Source organism: Amblyomma mixtum, chromosome 4, assembly GCF_055824585.1.
Source record: "Amblyomma mixtum isolate Tamu chromosome 4, ASM5582458v1, whole genome shotgun sequence".
In the NCBI taxonomy this organism is placed as follows: Eukaryota; Metazoa; Arthropoda; class Arachnida; order Ixodida; family Ixodidae; genus Amblyomma; species Amblyomma mixtum.
Genome location: NC_143015.1, coordinates 5,486,878 through 5,512,602, shown reverse-complemented (window position 1 = coordinate 5,512,602; position 25,725 = coordinate 5,486,878). Strand labels below are relative to the sequence as shown.

Sequence of the window (25,725 nt, the reverse complement as noted above, 5' to 3'; positions counted from 1 at the left end):
CTGCAGGCCAGTTGCAGAACAGTAAATCTAACACTGAAGATGAGTGCTCAGTTTCTCGTGTAGGTTCAGTGACGTACTGGTATAGGTCATTAGTAGCAATTAATTCATAAAAGGATGAAGATAATGAAGAATGATTCGTATGAAGAGGTTTGTAGTCTACCCATTCGAAATCAGGCATGTTGAAGTCCCCATCAAAAAGAAATTCATTTTTTAAGCTCAGCAGAAATTCAGACAGCGAACTGAAAGCGTCAGGGTTGGTAGCGGAAGGAGGAGCAAATAGCCAAATTCTTTCCATTGTTTAGGCGAAGATTGCACCAGACTGACTCGCAACCAACTACACTAGAGAGCTTTTACATATTTGTTGCCGTCGTTGTACCCCATACCAAAAGGCAGTACTGTATATGGGAAAGAAATAGTGAATGATAGATGACAAGTATAATGTTTATTGGTAATAACTGCCAGTTGCGATACAGTATGCCTATTACACGTGCCGATTTACTTACGACATGGTCGACGTGCACGTCCCACTGGATTGTTCTTGAAAAAAGACGCGTAGAGTTTTGAAACTATTGACTATTTCTAGGGGTTTATTATTCAATACTAAGGAATAAGTAAGATCTAATAGCTTCCCTCCCGCTCGAAAGATTACAGCCTCGTTTTTTCAGCATTAATAATTAATGCGTTACTACAAGCCCAGTCTTCCAGTTTCTTTAACGCATCGTTTGCTCGCCGGCAGAGTACCTCGCTGTCAGCATCTACTAGAAAAAGACTGGTATCATCTGCGTAGATGACAAATTTTGGGGATGTATCTATGTTGACAATATCATTTAAAATATCTTAAAAAAGGCATGGACCTAAAATTCTTCCTTGAGGTACTCCCAGGAGAAAAGGTTTATTAGAGGATGAGAAAGAATTTAAATTTACATACTGTTTGCGAGGGCCAAGATACGACTGAATAACGTCATAAGCAGTGCCCCGTACACCATAAAATTTCAGCTTTTGGAAAAGTAAACTGTGGTTGAGAGAGTCGAAAGCTTTGCTGAAATCCTTTGCTGAAAGGATTTGGAGCCGGCACACTCGCCGACATGAGGCTTACAACGCTTTTGTTACTGCAGGCTTATTTCGCCACGGGAATCGAGCCCTTCTTCGGTCCAGCAGCTCAGGGGGCGGCGGTGACATATTCGCCGGGGCCATCGCCAACAACGGCAACCCCGTGGAAATTGACCGCTATCACCACTAATCACGGATCACCGAACATCAGTATTGTCATGCTCACCGAGGATGACAGCCTCAGCGACCAACCAATCCGCATCGACGAGCAAGAATCATGTGACACCGGAAAAGCTTACATAAGCGAGCAGCCCAATGCTTTCGTGGGATTTGGGATTTGGGACAATGTTCCTTGGAATTATTTTTGAAGAGCATTTATTTTGGACAGAAGACATATTTTACGTCTGCACTAAAATGGCTGACTATTTTGGTATCCTAAACAAATTTCACACAGTTTTACCTTGAAATTGCAAATTGCAAATTTATTTCTCTCTAGTGTTTTCGCATGCACAATATTTTTTTACTGATCTGAGGAGCGACTACCTGAGCCAGTCTTGTGAAAGTACTGGCTATACATGAAAGGGCAATAAGGAAGTAATTACTCATTGACGTCCACCCGAGCGCAGCCATACGGCTACAAAGGAAAGCTAAACAGCTTTCTCAGAAACTTCGTAGTTAAAGAAAAATAATACAAATATACAAATACAATAATAAATAATAATAATAATACATATATACTCCACCTTGGGGGATTCCCCTAAACATTTGGTCAAGAAAGGGCAATACGAGCGATTGATAATTTACATAGACTAAGGACACGGGAGCTTCCTTTCTCCATCATAGATTGCTTTCCTTCACAGCCGCTTACTATAAGAAACTTGCTATTCATGCCAGAAACCTTATGAAAGAAAACAGACCGACTTTGGAGAAGAGCAGAAGAGGAAAGTTCCGAGCTAGTTGGTAATGCAGTTAAAGAAAGGACAGCGCGGAGAAACATGGAAATATGAAGAAACGACACACACACGAGCGCTGACTCACAACTGAAATTTTATTCTGGTGGAAAGACGCTTAAATAGAAAACATGAGGCGGCAGGTAACAGGGCTGCTGCAGCGATAACCGGCAAGCACTGTGGTCGCGTCACAAGATGACAAAAAAAAAAAACAGGGAACAAATAGAAGTTATAATCGATGAAGGGATGGTGTAAAGGGCCACGAAGCGGTGATCAGGTAGGTAACAACTTACAAAAAACAGTGAAAAAGTACCCAAGAGGGCGGGGAAAGGTAAAAACTATGACGGACACAGATGAAATTATACAGGTAAAAACATAAAATATAAAAAATAAAAATGTGAGGAAGGTAAAAGCTTAAAAAAACGGGCGCAAAAGGGGTGTGGAACTAAAAGCAAGATAAAAGCAGTACCACCGAGGATTCCGTAAATTAGTCAGCTCTGTATGTGGCACACCAGAAACCTTAGGTGTTTGTCAAGTCACCCAGAAAATCCCCCTCTTTTCTTGACAAGGAGAGGGATGGAGTACTGACGCATTCTTGAGTGGCATTATAGATATTGAGGGCTTCAACAATTTCCCTCGTCAGCCTATCTCGCCCTCGCCCAATAATGGTGCAATCATTAAAGTCAGGGGTGCAGATTCCTTCAGGGGTGTTTCTCCGATTTTGCACTTCTTACAGTGCTTAAATAAAACTTGGGTTGGCCCTGGTTGGTACATGATGTTGTGAAGGTATAGGTTGCGCAATCAAAGGACGAACCACGAAGAAAGACACAGAGACACACACAAGCGCACTAACAACTGTTTATTTCTTCCTTGGAACGCTTAGTTATACACCTGGCCACGCATGCTCAAATGCAATCTTTAACCACAATAGACATGCCAAGGGCTGTTAACGCAGACGCGAACGCAAAAAGTTGATTTCGGCTACGTACAGAGTCACGGACGTGTCACTGATACAGTCTACAGCGTTTTCCTTTATGTGGAAAGCTTCCAAAGCCAGCCGCGCTTGTTCATTTTAGAGCGCAGCTCTTTGGCGTCCGTTCCTGGGTTTCGCGTCGTCGTCGGCGTTGTTGTCGGCCTCGTAACCAGTTCCGCCCCCCCTTTCATCCGCAGCTGGGGTTGACTCACTATCGGCGTCAGCGGCATCAGTCAGTCGCTGCTATCTCTTCCCTCCTCCCTTTATCGTGTTGTCCGCTTGCTGCGCGCGCTTCTGCCCCCATCGTTTGCCGCTGGGTGTACACGCCGCCCCCCTCCCCCCTCTTCCTGCGAGTCTCCGGTTGTCAAAGCGCCAGCTCGAACTTAATTCCTTTCTTCGCTCCTCCTCCAATGCAACCCCTGTGCGGTGGCAATCAGAGAGCCAGATCGGTGGCGGCGGATCTGTATATGTGCACCGCCCGAGCCGAAATTGCCGCTGCCGTTCGCCCTGTGCGGTGGCAATCAGAGAGCCAGATCGGTGGCGGCGGATCTGTATATGTGCACCGCCCGAGCCGAAATTGCCGCTGCCGTTCGCCACTGCGAAATTATCTGCCAGTTCTTTCTGAGCCATGAGCGAGAAGACCGATGGAAGTCCTCCGTCTGCTAAAAAAAAAAGTTCTGTGATAGCGCATACATGTGTTGCTCGATTTCTTTGCCTCAATCTATCGAAAAGGTGAAACAGCTTATTTGCTGCGCTCAAATTTCACATTAGGAAGTAACGTAATCGTCGGTAATTTTTTTGCTTTTTCCCAGTATCACGGTCTCGTCAAGTCCCGGTGCGCAATTGCGGCAAGAACTAAGATGGAACACAAGGTGTGCCCGTTTGTCTGTGTTGTTCCTAACTTTATTTGCATGCTCCCTGAGTCGCTCGTTTATGCACCGCCCTGTCTGCCCGATGTAGGTCTTGCCACATGAAAGAGGGAAGGACTATACCACCCCGGTGGCGCAAGGGATGTAGACCCGTGCCTGATTAGGCATCCACTCCTTCTATCACCGCACGTGCGGGCGCACAGCTTCGCCAGTTTATTCGGCGCAGAAAACGCCAGAGGGACACCATGCTTGCCTGCAACTCTCTTGAGGTGATGAGACACCTTATGCAGATATGGCCCCGCCACAGGCCTGAACGCTTCGCGTTCACTCGTCCCTCTCGTACTTGGCGTACCGGTCTTCATCTTTCGTAGGGCCTCGGCAACCGCCGTCAAGAGCGACATAGGGAAACCTGCTGCCGAAAGCCGGCGGACCTGATTGTCAAAACTTGCCTGCAATTGATGCACACACGACTTTTTGAGAGCCGATTCCATGCAAAGGGAAGCAATGCCTCTTTTCACAATTTTGGAACGCTCTGATTTGTACGGCAAAAGTTCCTTTTTTTCACGAGGTTGGTAAGACCAACATACATGCCGCACGCAGAACTCTAGTTTGAGGTCCAGGAACTGCAGAACACTCCTGTGGGGTAACTCACGTGTAAAACCAAGACCTTATTCGTGTTGCTTAAAAACTTCTAAAACCATCAATCGCATCCTGGCTGGAATATTCACGCGCTAAAAACACTAAAAAATCGTCAACGTACCTGAACACTTTTAAAACCTTTCCCTTGCTAAAAACATCGTCTAAAGACTTGTCAATGCTCGATAAAAAAATTTCACAGAGAACTGGAGCAACACAGGACCCGATACAAATGCCGTTGCGCTGCAAAAATGGCTGGTCATTAAAAACAATAAACGTGACCTTAAGATAATATTCTAAAAGATTTAAAAAATTCCCCACTGAAAGTCCCGTAGCGTTCTGGAAACTGAGCTCACCATTTTCCTCAATGCATGATTTCACCGCACACAAAAGCTCGCGCTGTGGCACTGAATTCTGTGGCACTGTGGCTCGAAATTCAGTGCGCCTACTTCCCTCCCTGCCCATGAATGGGTCGCTCTCAACAGGTGTGTGGCCGCTAAGGCGAACCAAGAAGACCGCGAACGTTGCCTACTTGAAGGAGTGGAGTGCTTGGAAAAGTCTGCACCGAAAAGGCCGTCTGGCCTCGTGGACAATGACGTGCGGCAGGCGTTGTCCTTCTTGAAAGCAGACAATTTGCGTCTTTTGCAGGGCGATAAGACAGTTGGTTTTGTAGTTGTTGAAAAGGGCATTTTTGATGAAAAAGCGCTGCAGGCCGCGTCCAAAAACTTTGTCCCAGTCCGAAAAAGTGCAGTAAAAGTAAAAACTAAGTTTATAGAATTCTGCAAAAAACTTGAACTAACGACGCTCGCTCGGGATATAGATAAAAGTAGAGGTCAGTGCTTATCGGTTTTCTTCACAGCAAAGACGCACAAGCCGGAAATACCTTTCAGAACCATAGTAGAGAGAGGGTGCGGTAGATGGTCCTTGGCGATCACAAAATGAACAAGGGAGGGGAAAACCTCAGGTTCCTTGAGCCAACGTTTCGACAAGGGGACTTGTCTTCGTCTGGGCAAAGCGTTCATCATTGGCAGGGATTAAATAGGGCCTTCACTCCGAGGAGGAAGGCCCCGGGGGTGGGGAAGGAAAGTGGTGTGAGAGGGGATGCGTGTCAGGAAGGGGAGGGAGGTGAATCTTGATTCGTTAAGCTGCAATAGTGGAAAAACATATATCCCGAGGGTGTGTAATGAACAAAGGCTTTGAAGGGGCTGCGACGGGGGGTTGGCGCTGGATGGACCTGAAAAACTCAGATAAGAGGATTAGTCAGCGTGGTACAGGGAAATGACACCAAGGCAAACAAAATAGGCTGGCACTGGAAGTACAACGAAAGGGGGGGGGGGGGGGGGGCATTTCCAAGGAAGGACAAGGCAGGGGGGGAGGGGGGGAATGGCTCGAGTTCAGAGAAAGCCAAAAGGTGGGGGCAGAGGGGGTAACAGGAATGTCATGGTTTCCGAGAACAGATAGTAGGGGTTTAGGATAAAAAAACAAAAAAAGGTAAACAAAGGAAGAGGGTGAGAAGGCCGGAAATGTGGTGGAAGATATGACGTGGGAAGGGTGCAAAGAGCGATAGTATACTCCGAAGTACTTGCATTTGGGCGTGTTGGTTCATAACTTTTCAGGAGGACACAGAGGCGCAACAAAAGACACGGACATAGAAGCACACAGGGACAAGGGCTTGTCCCTGTCTACCTCCACGCCCGCGCCCCCCATCGCGCCCCCGTGTCCTCCTGAAAAGATAATATACTTATGCGAGGTTCTAGGAAATGGTCTGACCACGTGCAAGACATTTGTTAATTTAAAATGATGCTAACCCTGAAATGTACCTGAGAGATTCCTGGTTTCCTGTGGACATGTTAATCCCTGTTGGTTGCAGTGTTTTAAATTTGTGGATTAGGAATGCTTCTCTGTATTTTCTGTCCCTAGTCGATTTGAAGCCTGAACCATAGTCAGTGAGTCTGGTTGTTGGCAGCACAATGTAAGCTTATTCTTGCAGAAGAGACTAAAATTGCTAAAGGTTAACGATCCGTTCAGGACTAAGAGTTCGGAAGATGTAGTGCGGTTTTTGGAAAGTAATACAAATGTCGGGAATGCTTTTTCAGTAGATGTAGAAGATTTCTTCTATTCAGTGCCACAGCGCGAGCTTTTGTATGCGGTGAAATCATGCATTGAGGAAAATGGTGAGCTCAGTTTCCAGAACGCTACGGGACTTTCTGTGGGGAATTTCTCAATCTTTTAGAATATTATCTTAAGGTCACTTTTATTGTTTTTAATGACCAGCCATTTTTGCAGCGCAACGGCATTTGTATCGGGTCCTGTGTTGCTCCAGTTCTCTGTGAAATTTTTTTATCGAGTATTGACAAGTCTTTAGACGATGTTTTTAGCAAGGGAAAGGTTTTAAAAGTGTTTAGGTACGTTGACGACTTTTTAGTTTTTTTAGCGCGTGACTATTCCTGCCAAGATGCGATTGATGAAGTTTTAGAAGTTTTTAAGCAACACGGACAAGGTCTTGGTTTTACACATGAGTTACCCCACAGGAGTGTTCTGCAGTTCCTGGACCTCAAACTAGAGTTCTGCGTGCGGCATGTATGTTGGTCTTACCAACCTCGTGCAAAAAAGGAACTTTTGCCGTACAAATCAGACCATTCCAAAATTGTGAAAAGAGGCATTGCTTCCCTTTGCATGGAATCGGCTCTCAAAAAGTCGTGTGTGCATCAATTGCAGGCAAGTTTTGACAATCAGGTACGCTGGCTTTCAGCAGCAGGTTTCCCTATGTCGCTCTTGACGGCGGTTGCCGAGGCCCTGATACGAAAGATGAAGACCGGTACGCCAAGTATGAGAGGGACGAGTGAACGCGAAGCGTTCAGGCCTGTGGTGGTGCCATATCTGCATAAGGTGTATCATCAGCTCAAGAGAGTTGCAGGCAGGCATGGTGTCCCTCTGGCGTTTTCTGCGCCGAATAAACTGGCGAAGCTGTGCGCCCGCACGTGCGGTGATAGAAGGAGTGGATGCCTAATCAGGCACGGGTCTACCTACATCCCTTGCGCCACCGGGGTGGTATACTCCTTCCCTCTTTCATGTGGTAAGACCTACATCGGGCAGACAGGGCGGTGCATAAACGAGCGACTCAGGGAGCATGCGAATAAAGTTAGGAACAACACAGACAAAGAGGCACACCTTGTGTTCCATCTTAGTTCTTGCCGCAATTGCGCACCGGGACTTGACGAGACCGTGATACTGGGAAAAAGCAAAAATGAACAAGCGCGGCTGGCTTTGGAAGCTTTCCACATAAAGGAAAACGCTGTAGACTGTACCAGTGACACGTCCGTGAGTCTGTACGTAGCCGAAATCAACTTTTTGCGTTCGCGTCTGCGTTAACAGCCCTTGACATGGCTATTGTGGTTAAAGATTGCTTTTGAGCATGCGTGGCCAGGTGTATAAGTAAGCGTTCCAAGGAAGAAATAAACAGTTGTTAGTGCGCTTGTGTGTGTCTCTGTGTCTTTCTTCGTGGTTCGTCCTTTGATTGCGCATCCTATACCTTCACAACATTACAGTGCTTAGCCAGGAGCGCAGAAATGGCTACACTTTTAACATTGTTTTGATGTTCTTGGAGTCTGATATTGATACACCTTCCCGTTTGTCCGATGTACCTCTTCCCACATGACACTGGCACAGAGTAAATTACTCCTGAATCACAGGGGACATACCAGTCAGAGTGTGTCACCCTGCACTCTCGAGGTTCGTGCGGTTTATTCACTTTGGAACAGTGGGCAGAAAGCTTGTTGGGAGCCGTGAAGACGAGATCCGCACCGGCGCGCTGTGCGACTTTTTTTAGACGATTGCTGACTGTGTGGAGGTAGGGCATTACGGCAGCATATTTAAGTGCCCAAACAGCATAGAGACCGAGGTACCCTATATCCTGTGCACCCAAATCTCGTACAAACTACGGGTTCCAAACACTAACGCATGCAATTACTTTTACATTAAACACCTACCCTTACTTAACTGAATTGCCACTACAAAATATGTCCGGCGTCTGTCATAGCCTTAGGTGCTTTGGAACGTTAAACCCCATAAACCAAACCAAACCAAAATATGTCCGAGGCCAGAGATAGGAAAACTTTTCACGAGTGCTTCTGTTATAGATCACTGCGGTGTCTTCTCGACGTAATCCAGGTTAGTTGGGTTGTGCTTTGCATTATGCATGAGTGACCTCATGGTTTCGCAGTCACGATGTCTGCTAAATTGTAGTTTGTATGGAAATTTTTTTACCATTGCCAGGTGCCACTTTGCTTTACTTTACATGGGGAGGGCAGGCCTCTGTCAGGCGTGTCTTGACTCCTTTAGCTTGCTCTCCCTCCATTTACAGTCTGTGTAGTGTCAAAACGAAAGCAATAAATCAAATAAAATCAAACTGGCTTATTGTCATGAAGAAACATGAACATAAAGAAAACAAAATATATCTTATTTAGAGCAAGAAACACACCTATCGAATCAAAGATCTCAATTTTCGCACTGTAAGTATACAGCGAAAAAAAAAGCATTGAATTCCTAGGTGTGCACTTTGAAGATTTTCAGAGGTAAATCGTTTAAAATTAAAAATCTCGAAAGTACTTTCTGCATTATGGAGGGTGAAGATTCTAATTCCAACTGGGTACGGATTAAGTGTATATTGTGACACCCATGAAAAAGCCGTTGGTCGTAACAATATTGCGCAGTTATCGAATCCCACTTTAGTTGCCGTCTTTTGACATGGGTATTGATATATGGGTCTTGATATGGGCCTTTTGATATAGAAAGAGAAGTCGTTGCAACTTCCAAATCTTAAAAATCATGCAAACGAAAGCAATTAGAGCTCTGGAAAGCTGAAATTGTAATGCTAACTCGAGGCTTTTTTCAAAAAAAAATCATGGGATTTTCTATCTTAGCCAGCTCTATTTTTTACAAACTTATTCTCTGCATATACACCGAAAGGAAACAAGATTCCCACAGCTTTCGTAACGCATATCTCGTCAAAAATGACACCCTTTTCTTCAGAAAAATAAATTACGCATTTCCACATTTACGGACAAATTACGCATAACAAAGTATGAAATGTCGTATTCCTAATGCTTTAAACGAGAATGCGGTGCTAGCTGAAGCTATCAATTATCCATTAAAATATTGAAAAGGTTTTTGCGTGAACGTTTGCGTACGTAGTGGCAGTTCGGTTTATATATGTTGTGATTGATGTAATGTGTACTATTTCCTTTCGGAGTGACTTTTCTGTAATGACTGCTTTTAAGTTGAACGGTCTTTGGTTTGTATTTGCCATTGTTACTTTTTGTACATTACTTATTGCAAGTGATGGTCCTGATGGACGCTGTAAGCTGTTTTCTTTCTTTTCTGACAGGCCTTCGCTGCAACAGATTTCACTTTGTTTTAAATATTAGCATGAGAGTTGTGTCAAGTCCAAACATTATGTTCGATTGTTTTCATTCCAAGTACTTTTATATGTGTTTCTGCCTTTCTTTCTGCTTTTGGTTTTGCTCTTCTGAGGGCAACGCTGTCAACTTTGTTATGGGGTCAGGGAACCCAGCCAGGTACTGGTTTGTACATTTTGTTCTCGACCCTTGGTTTCCTTTGTGCAGCAAACTCAAACTCAACACCGTGAGTAGAATGCCTTCGTAGACGCGATTGAGCGTGTGTGCCGTCGTCTTAGCATTAAGGAATTCCACGCAGAGCCTCCGCTTCTTCCCGCGCTGTACAAGCAACCCCCTCGCTCTGTACGTGCCATCGAGCACGCAGCACAGCAAAAGGCTGTAGGGCCTGAAGAGCATGTCGCTCGGCCCTTCATGGAGTGAATCTGAGACTGGTACGAAGAATGAGGACCACCTCTTTTCTGCTGTTGACGTGGATGCTCCGAATGATTCTCGCGCCATGCGGGTATTCATAGTCTTGTTCGCGGAAAAATTCCTTCAGTTGCAACACGGCGCTGTGTTCGCTCCCATTCTTCGTCTCACACTGCGTGTGTCGTGCGCCCACCAAAACTTCTCAACGCTCCTCCCTTCGATTCTATTGTATCCAACCTTGAAGAACGAACTGCGCTCAGTAAGAGGACTCCTGAGGACAGAACAAATCGTTGAGGCCACCGAGCTGGGCTTAACGCGGACTTCAAGCACACGTGTTTCCCTGGCGGCGTCCTTCGCGCCGCTCTCGTAAGCTGATCCCAGAGAAGGGGAGAGGAGGCGGCGGCCGCCGCCCGCGGTCACTTTCCCGCCGGCCGTCGAGATGCAGAGGAGCAGCGCCGTCATCGTCGCCCTGTGCGCCGCCGTGTGCCACGGCTACGTAGCCGTCGCGCCCGCCACCATGGACGGAGGTGAGGCTCGCCTTTTGCTCGCTCTGGCCGCACGACGCAGCCGAAACGTTCATCCAGCCTGCGTGCGTCTAGTTTCTCCTAACGAGAGGGAAAATTCTCACCAATGAATAAACAAAATAATAGTTTGGCATTTTTCAAGAAATCCACGAATTCCTGCATTTTTACGCATGTTAAGAACTCCTAGGTGGTCTAGGCTAATTCCGATTTGACCAATACGCCATTCGGACGTCGCTTCGAAGCATATCACCCCCGCTTCTTGCTAGGCTCACACACTTATTTCCGCTCTTTGTTCAAGCAATTGCCCCCACAATTCCGCCATTTCTGGTAAAAAAAATGGTTCCATTACATTCTTGTAATAGCGCCAATAAAAATAACTCTCCGGGGGCGACATAGCGGACGGCGTACTTGGGCAGGCGTCCTCATAGGCGGTGCTTCTGTTATGAACATTGCCATCGTGTCAGAATTTTTCTGAGTGGGCTCAACATGCAATCATGTCCGCCGCGGTGGCTCAGTGGTTGTGGTGCTCGGCGGCTGTTCCGAAAGATGCGAGTTCAATAGAGGCCGCAGCGGGCGAATTTCGATGGGGGCGAAATGCTAGACGCCCGTGTGCTGTCCGATGTCAGTGCACGTTAAATGACCCCAGCTGGTCGAAACTTCCGCAGCCCTTCACTACGGCGTCTCTCATAGCCTGAGTCGCTCTGGGACGTTAAACCCGATAAAGCAGCCAAGCCAGTCAACATGCGATCTTGAAATTGAGTTGTAAACCAGGCAAGGCTTGTGTTGGCCGAATACCGAGCTTACAAATTTCAAGAACTGAGGTGCGAGCCAGTTGGTTGATCCTGTTTGATGAACAGCGCAAGGGACGACTGATGCATAGACGCATGCATCGCCCCCGTTTTCAGTACCTTTATTTTAGCTAGACGCGACCGACTACTTCGAGACAGTGAACTAGTGGTTTAAAGTTTTGAGATTCGTAGACGGCTTTTTCGCGATGTTAGACATCAGCTTTCGGTGTTACGAGCATGATGTTTTAAAGACATCATGCTCGTAACGGCTATAAATGAGGTACTGATGCAGGATTCTTGTTGTACTTGAGTGCAATGTGAATCAACTAGCTCGGATCGAGATCATCTTGCAGGTCGTAGAGGAATGCGCACCATCCCTATATATAGCCTTTATAGAACACCAGAAAGCATTTGACTCACACTTCAGCAGGCATTGCGGATGCAGGGTGTAGAAAGCCTTATGAATTTTAATTTTTTATTAATGTATTAAAAGATTATATTCATGCATTTGTTTTAAACGCAATAAACATTTCACATAGCCTATCGCAGCAGTTTTCAATATCGGGGTGTAAAAAGGTTTCGTTACTTGTGACTTCGCTAGGCGGCGGCATAGCGATTTTTGTTAGAGAGTTGGCTTTCGACGACTACTTCTATCGCATTCGCCACCATTGTTTCATTAGCTCTTTTCATTCACAAGGGACTTTTTTACATATCTGACTGTTATCTATCGTCCGCCGAAGAACCGTATTTGCTATTTCATCGAGGAGCTGAGCAAGGCAAAATTTCCTCCCGGCCGTATTTGTATGATTGTGGCATGAATGTCGATCTTCTAAAAATTTAAAATTCGAACACTTCAACACTCTTGCCGATGCCGGCATGAACGCCGCAATCAACCTTCCTACGCGAGTTAAAATTTGAGGAAGTAACCCCATGCCTTACCACGTGAACGTTCGCCCTGATCACCATAAATCCAGTCGATTCTGTCGAACAAAAAGTGTCGCACCATTTCTTCGTTGGCTTTCGTGTATTTCCGGAAACTGGGATAAGGGCAGCGAAACATGGCAAAGTGTACACAATTTAAGTTGTTGACAGACACCGATTTGACTCTGAAATGTAAAACTACGACTGGACTCTGTACCTAACCCACACTTCCGATAGCTCTCTTTATGATTAATTCGCTAAAAACTTCACGCATTTGTTAGACTCATGTAAAAAAATTATAATAATAAAAGAAATAAAGGTTGATTGTCTTCGTTATCTCGGCCATTGCAGAGAGGGAAGTGGCTTGGGCTCGACGTAGGCGCTCGCTTAACACGTTCAGTTTGGCAGCGGAGCGCAGACGACAAGCACGACGCTAACCTACTGCTTTTCGCAGACGCTCTCTACCACTCCAGTGCCTACGAGGTCGACCGGGCTCTGTCAACGCTGGAGGATACGCACGTACTACACCGCAAGAACGCATTTCACCCAGCCGCTGGAAAAGAAAGGCCCGAGCACATCGCAGTAATCATCGACAATTGATAAGCCAACGCCCCTGCGGATCAATGGCTGCGGCTATCAGACAGCGTAGGATCGCCGCCATTGGCTGCCTTTATAAGCGGTCACCATCCCGCATTTCGTACCAGTTTGTCAGCGGCGCGCAGACGACAAGCACGACGCTAACCTACTGCTTTTTGCAGACGCTGTCTACCACTCCAGTGCCTACGAGGTCGACCGGGCTCTGTCAACGCTGGAGGATACGCACGTACTACACCGCAAGAACGCATTTCACCCAGCCGCTGGAAAAGAAAGGCCCGAGCACATCGAAGTAATCATCGACAATTGATAAGCCAACGCCACTGCGGATCAGTGGCTGCGGCTATCAGACAGCGTGGGATCGCCGCCATTGGCTGCCTTTATAAGCGGTCACCATCCCGCATTCCGTACCAGTTTGGCAGCGGCGCGCAGACGACAAGCACGACGCTAACCTACTGCTTTTTGCAGGTAAGCACATTGCTAATTTGAGGTACTTTAATTTGCTGCGCGCTGCTGCCAAACCTGGATGATCCTTTTCTGTTTCCAACTGTAGCAACATGTCAAAAGAATTTGCTAAGGTCATTGAGGATTTCAAGCGTAAGATTAGGGCGGAGCTTCGCAGCGTAAAAGAAAGCGTGAAGTTTGGTAGCGACACTTGCGATGAAACTCGTGCTATCGGCTCGGATGTCAAAGCCCTTCGCAAAGAGATAGGCGAGTTGATAAAGTGCAACGAAAGTTTGAGGAAAGAAAACCACAGGCTGACACTACGAATTGAAGAACTAGAGCAGTACGGCAGAATGAATAATCTGGAGATAAAGGGTGTCACATCTCAGGAGGAACCTGTCGATGTAGTAACAAAAATTTCTGAAATCATAGATGAACCAGTCACCACTTCTGATATTGACACATGCCACAGCTTTCCCACAAGGAAACCGGATGAATTCAACATTGTTGTCCGTTTTGTAAGGCGAGATAAACTACATGCTTTTCGCGCAAAGGCTAGGAAACAGACGATTACGAACAAGGACCTTGGCTACTCGGAAGGAGGATCCCTCTATGGCAATGAGCACCTCACCCCGGCTAACAAACAGTTGCTAGGAGCAGCAAAAGCGCGCAAGAAGGAAGTGTCCTGGAAATTTGTTTGGACAAACAGGGAAAGATTCTTGCGCGGAAAGATGAAACAAGTGACGTCATCAGGATAGCAGAGCGGGCAGATCTTGATAACATGACACGCTAGTGCTTTTTTCCATTCTACTATGCTAACTGGTTCGGAACCTCCATGGCTTACCAATATCCATATCTTCTTTATGACTCTTTGTCATTCAAAGACAAATTTCATTTGCAAAGACAAGCGTTTTTTGCCCTGCACTTTAATATCCGGAGTATGAACAATAAGAAAGACAGCCTTAATATGATCCTGAAATCTTTGGGTGTGCAATTTAATGTGATCTTGTTCACAGAAACTTGGTTACGATCCCATGAGGATCATGTTAGCATAAATAATTATCATTATAATGGCCTAATACGTCAGCAAGGAAGAGGTGGAGGCGTTGCAATTTATGTGAGGAATGGCTATCCGTACTCTCTGTTGGACGAATTCTCTGTTATTGATCCCAGTGTTGAATGCTTGGCTCTGTCGGTTACAAACATTGTTGCAGCTGTAATATATAGAGCTCCTACTGGAAACAAATCACACTTTTTTCACTTTATTCAAAATTTTCTTCAGTACCTGATCTGCACTAAGCTCCCATTTGTACTTATGGGTGACATAAATATTAACCTACTGCACGAAGATGCCAACTCTACAGAATTTAATAGCATCGTTTCTTCCTATGCCTGTACAAACAATATAACTCTTCCCACAAGAGTGACTTCAGATACTGCTACTCTGTTGGATGTCTGCATCACTAATGTGATGTCTTCTGATAATGATTTTGGACTACTTGCATCAGATATTAGCGACCACCTGCCAATTTTATGCAGCCTTCCGATTGCTGGTAGAAAAATTGCAGATAAAGATGCTGTTGTAAGATGTAGAGACAAACGAGACTTTCCTTAATATATTTAGGCATCAATTGAAAGCACATGTTGGGATAGTGTATACGCCTTAACAGATGTAAATGAGGCATATTCTGAATTTTTTTCTAAATTTTACCATTGTTACGACAAGGCCTTCCCTGTTGTAGTGAAGAAAGTGAGAAACAATAAATTTCGTAAGCCTTGGATGACCAAACACTTGTATAAGAGAATAGCAAAGAAAAATTATATGTTTCATAAGTTTCTTCAAACACGTGAGGCTAACGATTACGTCCACTATAAAAAATATAGAAACAAACTTAATAAAGACATTAAGGCTTCCAAAATGAATTATAACATTGAACAATTCTCAAAGATTCAAAATGACTCTAGGAAACTATGGCTAGCGGTCGCTAATATATGCCATAAGAAACAACCTAAGAACATAATCGAAATTACGACACCCAATGGTAAGCTTCTTGACACTGAACTACCTAATGTAATGAATGAATATTTTGTGGCAGCTGGTAACGTAACTACAGGCTCATCACCACCTGCGTCTAACTATAACAACCTGATTACTCCTTTGACTAATTCTATAGTGTTCGAACAGGCTACTTCCCATGAGGTAGCGATGTTAATTATGAACATAAGAGATAATGTGGCTGCAGGACACGATGACATAAGGGCACTTCCACTCAAGTACGTGTCAGTATTTATGTGACATTATGAGTCATATCGTTAATCTTATGTTAACGGCTGGCGTATTTCCAGATGCGCTAAAAACTGCACGAGTCACTCCGGTATTCAAAGGGGGCGATAAAACTGAAATGTCTAATTATCGACCTATTTCTGTCCTGTCAGTATTTTCTAAAGTTTTTGAAGGTGTCATTAATAACAGGCTGATGGGCTTCTTTCATAAATATAACATTATCGACAGTTCGCAATACGGTTTTATGAAGAACAAATCCACAGAACAAGCTTTATTAACTGTGAAGGAGAAAATTATTGAAAATATCGAACATCGAAAATACACGCTTGGTCTCTTTCTGGATTTTCGTAAGGCATTCGACTGTGTGCAGCATAAACTCTTATTGCGGAAACTAGGAACTAATGGCATTCGTGCTACTGCGTTAGATTTGCTAAATAATTACTTATGTAATAGATCTCAGTATGTGCAGGTAAATAATGTATCTTCCAATCACTGTGCTATTGGACAGGGAGTGCCACAGGGGTCAATATTAGTACCGCTCCTGTTTATCACCTATATTAATGACTTCTCCAATATACCAGGGTCACGTCATTTAATTATGTATGCGGATGACACTATTTCCTTTTCTGCAACTTCTATGTCGGAGTTAGAAACAAGTGTAAATTCTTATCTAAACAAACTTCATTTGTGGCTGCAAAATAACAATCTAAGTTTAAACCTGACAAAAACCAACTACATTATTTTTAGACCTATTAATGCACTCATATCGCAACCTAACAATATACAATATGCAAACACTACAATAAGTCGGGTTACTAATCAAAAATTTCTTGGAGTTTGGTTTAATGAAACCCTATCCTGGAATGTACATGTTTCAAAGCTAACTACAGAATTAAGTAAAGCTGTTGGATGCCTGTATAAAATTGCACCTCTAATACCTGTTTGGCTTAAGCTAGCAATATATTATGCCTTTTTCTATTCCAGGCTATCGTACTGTATTTTAGTCAGGGGAACCACGACAGCTGTTAACATTGAAAAACTTCACACACTCCAAAAAAGAGCCTTGCGGGCATTAGAAGGATTTTATGGCTTACCGTTAAATTTGCCAACTGCTCCACTCTTTAGAAAATACAGTCTACTAAACACAAAGCAGATTTATAACTTTCGCCTGCTGCAACATATACACAAAAATATATTATATGATTCCACCAATGACACCCCGACAATGAGGTACCCCTTCCGCAAAATAATGATAGTAGTACCAAGAATCCATACAAACTATGGCAAACAAAGTTTTAATTATCAGGTACCAACTATTCTCAATGTGTTTAGCGTTAAAACGGAATTTACCATCTCTCTAAATAGTTTTAAGAAAAAAATCAAGAAGCTTTTGTTAGAAACTGACCCTCTACTAACATGAAAATTTTTTAAGGTCGTCTCGTTTTTGGCGTACATTTTGTTCTTCTTACTGCATATCATGTTACTTTATTAAATTACTACGCTTTTAGTCTTTGGTAAATATTTTTTGTTTACATGGTTTATGTTTTCCATGTTATGTTTTCCATGTTACATATTATGATTCATGCTTCTATGTGCTGCGCACCGCTGCCCCTGCTTCAGGTGCCGGGACCTCGTCAGGCCAATCGGCCTTTTGCCCCGGCTCCCTCTTTCTGTAGAAAGAAAGGAAATAAATTTCAATTTCAATTGCTCAATTGAATTGAATTGAATGTTGAATTGAGGGCATGTACAGGCCTGCCCGCAACAGGACAAACTGATTACTTCGGTCATAAGAGCGTAATATTTCCAGGCAAGTTTTGGCAAAAAAATCCAGCAGGGTCCTGGCTCTGCACCTCGGTCTTTGAGGCGTCATACGTGACCTGTGCTGATGATTTTTCGGCTGCTTGTCAGGCCACGCACTCCACGGCCTACCCACTCACTTCTTTGCTTGAATCAGCGCATATTGCAACCGCGCAAAACGACGCAGGACGAAGAGAGGAAAGCACAGGACAAGACGCGGAACATCAACTGTTCCGTGTTGTACTGTGTTGAAGTTCCGCGTCTTGTCCTGTGCTTTCCTCTCTTCGTCCTGCGTCATTTTGCGCGGTTGCAGTATGCACTCCATTGTCAACCACCAACTAGCCCGCCTTCGCTTGTTACTTGAATCAGCGTTAGCACTACTGGTCGCGTTTGAGCCTGCGATTTATTCCGCGGATAGGATCCAAGATGGCGGTCTCCACAGGAACTCTCTACTTCTCCACTGTACTCTACTTCTCGTGTCTCAGAGTTAGAAAGCAAATCGCCACCGAGGTGGGTACATAATGGAATGAAACAGTAAAAGGCGGTATCGTGACGCCCCAGCACAACCCGAAAATAGGCAATGCTGGTCCGGTATATACGCATATCCCTATTAGGCAGGCATCCAATCCGGGCTACTTAGTTTTGATATCTGTGTAAAATTTGTGTACCAACCGTCTGTCGCAGATTGTTCGGGGCGGCGGCATACGATTACAGCATAAACATACTAATTAAGTTATAGTCTAGCTCGCGGCAGGGATTCGAACCGGTGACTTATGTTGGTTTGTTAACGCTCTATATTCGATCGCTGCGTCACTGCCGGCTAATTTTTGCCACTCTGCGCTGAGGACGATCTACATAGCATTCTGTCCGGCTTTAGCTTGCGAAAGTCGCTCGGGTGCGATGGTATATGAGTTGACACACTAATCAGAAAGTTTAATCCCATCATACATTTTTTGCTCGCGATTATTACTACCGTAGTTTCAACCCAAAGAGTACTTGAGGGCTTGAAGAAGGCGCTGGTGTAACAAATAAAGTTGGAAATAATCGTGGTATTTCCATAATGCCACGCACTCTGCTTGATATCGAAAAACTGATTTCCATGCCGATGATCCGTTTTCTTGAATCTCATTAAGTGCTCTTTAGTTTCATTGAATAAGCTTGATGCTAAGTGATCTTTTCAACAGTTGTATTGAATAAAATGAATTTGCTTGTCTGTTATTTCTGGATGTGTCCAAGGCATTTGATTTTGTTAATCACGATGTATTGTCAGAAAAACTCCATAATTACAGGTTTAGAGGACCTTTTCTATCTCTTCTTGTTAAATCTCAGCCCAATCGTTCAGAGCTTATTGTACAAGGTAAGCTGGGAAGTGGTCTAGAACAGATAAAATCCGGTCTTCCTCAAGGATCTATACTTCCACCAATTTCGTTCAATCTATATGTCAACGATTAAAGTTCTTCCTGGCAACTGTGCTGTGTTTTCCAATGCACTGATGATAAGCTCCTAGTTTCTACACACCCAGGCTATAAGACAGCGTGGTGGTGGTGAAAACGTTTATTTTGTGAAAGAGTTTGGGAGCCACAGAGTGACCCTGCTACATGGTCGGCGTCCCTAGTCCGGGTCATCGCATGACGAGGCCCCGTCTCTCGCCCGTTTCACCAGAGCCCTTTGGGACTCAAGCGAGGAGCAGTTGAGGAGGGCAGTCTCCCATGCCTCTCTGGAAGGGTTAGGGGAAGGGGGCAGGTGGGGATTTTGAGTGCATGCCCACACCATGTGGAAGATATCACAGGTCTCCCCACAGTGTGGGCATCGCCCATCCGTGTTAGGATCGTAATGTTTTATGATTTCAGGACAGAGTAGAGTACTTGCCTGCAGGCGCCTTAAAGTTCGCTCCTCCGTCTTACTCAGCCCCTTTGCAGGGGCCGGGAAAAGGCGGTGGTTGTCGCTATAATGCGTTATTTCCCTGAATCGCAGCAGCTGCTGGTTGGTCTCCGAGCCAGAAGAGCTGGGATGAGGAGCCCGGTGAGTAAGCGCTCGGGCAGCCGCGTCAGTGGCCTCATTTCCTCGTAAGCCCTGGTGGCCTGGAGCCCAAGTGATTCTTTTGGGTGTTGATTCAGTGGCAGTCCGTCTTAGAATACAAGCAGCTAAGGGGGAGATCTCCCCTACCAAGTAATGACCACTAGCTTTTCGGTATTGTGAAACTCAAGAGAGTAGGCGAACAGGTAGGGCGCATGATCCGCCGCGTTTCCAACAAGCGGGGCGGTCTGCGGGGCAGGGACGCGCTTCGGCTCGTCTGTGCCTTCGTGACTAGCCGGATCCTATACGCCGTGCCATATTTCCGCACTACTAAGCAAGATGAGGCGCGAATAGACGCCATCATCCGCAAGGCAACTAAGCGAGCCCTGGATCTCCCGGTGGCTACCTCTTTAGTTCAGTTCAGTTTATTTCCTCAAAGACCCCTATTCAGGGGTATAACATAAGGGGTGGGGCTACGGATATAACATGAGGTTTTGTTTAATCTAACATCTGCTGCGTTAACTCTTGGTGGAATCTTGATGACCAGGTAATGGATGCGACTTGGTGGGAAAGGCCGTTCCGGTCGGATGCTGCTCGGGCAAAAAACGAGGCCGAGAATGCAGTGGTACGGGAGCGTGGACAAACAACTTGAAGTGGATGACCAGTGCGCTGGGATATGTGCATGTGGCGTACGATGTAGGGTGCTTCGTGCAATGAACTGTTGAAGAATTTGTGAAAAAGGCAGAGACTAGCAATGCGCCGGCGATGGGAAAGAAGTGACAAGTTAATTTCAGCTTTTATAGACGATACACTGATGTAGTACGAGTATGCGGAATGAATGAATCTAAGAGCGCGATTTTGAACTTGTTCGAGGTTAGTCTTCAGATAGTTTTTATGGGGATCCCAGATGGCTGATGCGTATTCAATTTTAGGTCTTATCAGTGACTTATATGCTAGTAATTTTAAGTCTTTTGGTGCATGGCATATGTGGCGTTTGAGGAAACCTAGTTTTTTGGTGGCCGATGAAATGATGTTCACAATGTGCGCATTCCAGGATAGGTTAGTTGATAGTGTGATGACTAGGTACTTAAATGTTTGCACCGATTTTATTCGTAGGTTTTTTATTGTGTAAGCAGAACGAAAAGGTCTAAGGCTTCGGGTGAATGACATGAGCTCACATTTGTTAGGGTTAAGAGTCATTAACCACTGGTCGCACCATTCTTGTACACTGTTAAGGTCAGTCTGTTGAGCGTTTTTTTCTGAGATGTTAGTTACTGTACGGTAAATAACGCAGTCATCAGCAAATAAGCGGATTGAGGAAGATACATGCAAGGGTAAATCGTAAATGCATATTAAGAAAAGAAGAGGACCAAGGACGGACCCTTGTGGGACGCCTGAGGTTACGGGTAGGGTTCTAGGCGACCGGCTGTTTATGAGCAAAGATTGAGTACGATTAGTAAGAAACTGTTCTAACCATCTTAAGACATGTGGGTGTAAATTTAAGAGGGAAAGTATTAGCAGCAAGCGTCGGTGGGATACTTTAACGAATGCTTTAGCGTAATCTAAAAATAGTGGCAGTTTGGATGTTACATTCAAGATTTGCATGCAGGTCATGTAGAAAAAGTGCCAACTGTGTTTCACATGAAAATCCTTTCCTAAATCCATGTTGTGAAGAGGGAAAGAAGTTGCTAGTATCTAAGAAGTTCATGATTTGCGAGTATATGACATGTTCCAAGTTCTTGCATGGCACGCTGGTTAGTGAGATGGGACGATAATTCAAAGAGGAATTTTTATTACCTGATTTGTAGACGGGAACGACCTTTCCCGCCTTCCAGTCGTGAGGCAAAATACCTGTAGACAATGACTGCGAAAATATCAGGCACAAAAATTTTGCGGAGGTATGTTTGGTATTCTTTAACACTTTCGAGTTGATTTCGTCGATGCCGGCTGATGATGAGAGTTTAATATTTTGAATTTGGGAAGCGACATCATCAACACAGAACGTTGTGGCCGGCATGTTATTCGTTATATTTCTGGGAAGGGTACACGCGGAAAGTAGGCCGGTATCCTTGGTAAATACAGATGAAAATGCGGGATTAAACATGTCTGCACTGTCAGCGTCTGCGATTATTTCATCACATTCGTTAGTGAGAATTACTTCACGGGGCTGTTTGGGGTTTATTATTTTCCAAAATTTTTCTGGGCTGTGACGTAGGATGTTAGGCAAATCATTTCGGAAAAAAGAGTGCTTTGCGTCGCGGATAGCTGCTAGATAATCTTTTTCGGCTGCGTAGTATTTATTCCATGCTGAAGTGCTCGGTCTATGTTCGGCTGCGCGGAAAAGTTTTTGTTTCATATTTTCTATTCGTTTTATGGACCTTGGGAACCATGGTTTGTGGCGATTTTCATGAAAAGTGGTTTTCGAAATGAATTTGTTTGTTAGTTCGTGTAGCTGAGTTTTAAATATAATCCAGTTGTCTTCAGGAGATCTGTTATGAAATAAGAAAAAAAAATGATGCTGAAAATGATGAAAAAAAAATGAAATGATGCTTGAAAAGATGGAAGGAAGGCAGTTAGTTCATTATTTATTGCCTCATAGTTCCCTTTATCGTACAGGGCGGTAGTTTTTCTGTGAGTGACACGTGGTGTTGGAGCAAAGGAAAATGTGGCATGGATTACCTTGTGATCACTGATATCTGGTAGGAAAGAAATAGACGTTAGACTTTCCGGATGGTTTGTTAGTATCAGGTCTAGAATAGTGGCGGAGTTTTCTGCTACACGTGTCGGCTTCGTAATGAGTTGCGTAAGGTTAGAATTAAGACATACGTCAAGAAAATCATTTTATTGCCGTACCCGTTTGGGTACGGCAATCAATATTTGTTAATGTCACCGAATAATCGAATATGTGCATTAGGGTGTGATGTAGCAACGTCACACAGAACTTTATTTAATTTTGTGCAGAAATCATGATTACTGTTTGGAGGGCAGTAGCAGACGCCCAGCAATACTGTTTGGGGCAAGGCTCGAATGAGAAGCCAAAGAATTTCCAGATCTGAGGCAAGGTTGATTGGCGTACATGACAACTGCTGGCTTGCTGCTATTAAAATCCCCCCACCTCGTGCTTCTTTACGATTTTTTGCGATAAATGTCAAAACCGGGAAAGTCTGTCTGTATTTCATGGTCGCGAACATCGTTGGTCAACCAGATTTCTGTTAGGATGAGCAGGCTACTGTCAGATGATGACATGAGGTTCAATACGGCATCGCGTTTCGGAAGAAAGCTACGAATGTTGGTAAAGATAACGGAAAATGAAAGCTTGTGCTGAGGCGTAGGATGGGAACAGATTCTTACCCTGGTATCGCGAGATGATAGCTATGAGATTTCTTTGACTGTTTCTGAGGATACATCGTAGTAATACCGCTTCGGGCGAATGAAAAGGGTTTTGAAGGGAAGGGAGAAAGCTACTTTTTTTCTCTTTTGCAAACGCAACAAGGTGTTTGCGAGCAGTTCTCACAAGCCGTGAAAATTCTTCGCCGATACTCAAATCAAATCTTTATGTCAGCATAGCAAAAATGATGAGGGTCGTGGACAAAAAGCCTCTTTATTGGCTTGACTAGGCCCACGGCCCTTTTCTACATGGCATCATGGCATACAGCAAGAGAAAATTGTTCTAAGTTAATTGTACACAGCTCTCAGGGGGGAAAAAAAGGAAGACAAATGAAAGTTAACAGAAAGTAAGCGACTAGGTAAAATTATTAGGAAAATAAATACAGGCATGTATGAAACAAATCTACTATGAAGGCAGTTCTAATATCGATACCCTTCAACTTGCGTCCAATAGCCAAGATGAGCTTTTTAGTTTTGTGGTATGTGAGCTTTACAATGATTGGACGGTCTGTGCTGTCAGAATGGCGGCCGATGCGATGAGCACGTTTGATTTCTTTTGTGTCTAAATTTATGTATAAAAGGGCATGCATTGATCAATTATTAGTTGTTCCGATTGCGCAGAGGTTTCAGATGGGTTTGTGTCGCGTATGCCGTAAAAATATCAGGTTGTTTCGTCGGGATCGGTTTTCTAACTCATCAATGTGGTTTTCTAAACTGCATATGAGCTGGTTAGTTTGGACTGTTTCACCTTTGACGCTGTCAATTTCTGTTTGCAGAGCCAATAGGTTTTCGTGCCGACTCTCTACTTGAGCCATCCTTTGGCTCAGATCAAGTATTTCATTGTCTGTAGCTAGGAGTTGGTGCTTGAAATCTTGTATTTCCGCGATTAGAGTGACCTGACCGGCATTTAATTTCTGTAGTTCACTTAGTACGGCGGCATTATCGTTTTGGCCGTGGTTGGTTTCAATGTCCCCCGACACCAACAGCAATTAACGAATCTCGGATACGCATTCAGTTAGAATGGCAAGACACATCTGAGGGCTCGGTAGCTGTATCAAAGCGTAATTGCTAGATTTTTTAGAAAGGGATTCCGTTTTACTATTCTGCATGGCGAAAACTGTAGGGTTAGCTGGCAGTGCACTGCTGGTGCTTGCGCACGTGTTGCAGCGGCGATGACAGTCATGATGCCGATGTCGAGTTCGCTTTTTTTCCATCCATCAGCAGCATATAAAAGGACAGCGACCTCCAGCAACACTGGAGGTCGCTGCCCTTTTATATGCTGCTGATGGATTGCTGTCCCTGTGGGCTCGGTGGCTGTGCCGACGCCTGGGAACTCGACCGACACTGGGCGGCCCAAGAGACAGAGACAGCAATCCAACAGCAGCATATGAAAGGACAGCGACCTCCAGTGTTGCTGGAGGTCGCTGTCCTTTTACATGCTGCTGATGGATTGCTGTCCCTGTCGCTTGGGCCGCCCAATGTCGGTCGAGTTCCCAGGCGTCCACTGCTGGTGCTTGCGCACGTGTTGCAGCGGCGATGACAGTCATGATGCCGGTGTCCAGTTCGCTTTTTTTCCACTCTGGCGCATGCCTCGATGGCACACACCAGTGCGAAGTAGAGCGGGCAACATGCAAGTGACTGCGGCGATGAGCACCTGCATGGCGAACACCATAGGGTTAGCTGGCAGTGTTGTGGCACAGCCACCGAGCCCACCTCCCATGCCAAACTCAAGGCATCGGGGGTGCTAAACTCCTACCAGGGAGGCCCACCTCGGGAACCAATACACGTAGCTCATGCAGACGGCCCCTGCGCGCCGCCTGCTAAATTGCTTGCGCATCCAACACGGCCGCACTCCAGAGGAGGCGGAGCGTATCCCAGTACTGTGGCGCCATATGCTCTGGGCCTCCCCGCTCCCCCGTAACATGGACACCGACATGCACGAAAACAGACGACAAGCGCGGGCTCGGGCTCTTGAGAGACAACACGACTCCCGACCCGGTGTATATTATGTAGACGTAGCAGGGCCATCACCCACGGGATTTTACACGGCCGCGGTCTTTCACCAGGAAATGCACGTTGATGGACTCTCCTTTCGAGCCCCAAATTCAATGCGAGCCGTGGAATTAGCGGTAGCGCTTTCTGCCGCCCAGACAAAATCGGGAATCATTATCACGGACTCCCGAAAAGCATGTGAAAAAAGACAGCGTAAGCCGCCGCGGTGGCACAGTGGTTGTGGTGCTCGTCTGCTTACCCGAAAGACACGGGTTCGAGTCCGACCGCGGCGGTAGAATTTCGATGGAAGAAAAATTCTAGAGGCTCGTGTACTGTGCGATGTCAGTGCAAGTTAAAGAACTTCAGTTGGTCGAATTTTCCGGAGCCCTTCACTACGGCGCGACCGTAGCCGTTTCCGCTCGGTGCAAGCTGTCAATGCTCAGTCGTGTTAGTATTCTAGGAGCGTATGTTGTTCGGCTAGTCGGTCAATCATGGTAAATAAAAGGGGCACTGCGGACAAAACGACACCGGCAACAAGGTGTGTGATGTGACAGTTTGAAGTTATAAAAGGAGTGTCGTTTTTCAAATCATGTGAGTCGCGAGTCTCCGCTTGTTTTGGTACCTTCTTGTCTTTTTGTGCGCAGTACCCCCTTTTATTCACCGTGTTAGTATTCC

The 25,725-nt window shown here is 45.2% G+C and overlaps 1 protein-coding gene and 1 pseudogene across 1 annotated transcript in view; one reads left to right on the top strand and one right to left on the bottom strand.

The window, feature by feature from the left end:
• The first annotated feature begins 10,729 nt into the window (after positions 1 to 10,729).
• Positions 10,730 to 25,725, top strand: part of LOC149345538 (uncharacterized) — a 157,723-nt gene continuing 142,727 nt past the window's right edge. The window contains exon 1 of the mRNA XM_089586108.1: positions 10,730 to 10,830. Within this exon, the coding sequence (XP_089442234.1) occupies positions 10,743 to 10,830 (88 nt within the window). The 5' untranslated portion in view covers positions 10,730 to 10,742. The remainder of the gene's footprint in view (positions 10,831 to 25,725) is intronic.
• Positions 20,170 to 24,730, bottom strand: LOC149345541 (uncharacterized; annotated as a pseudogene).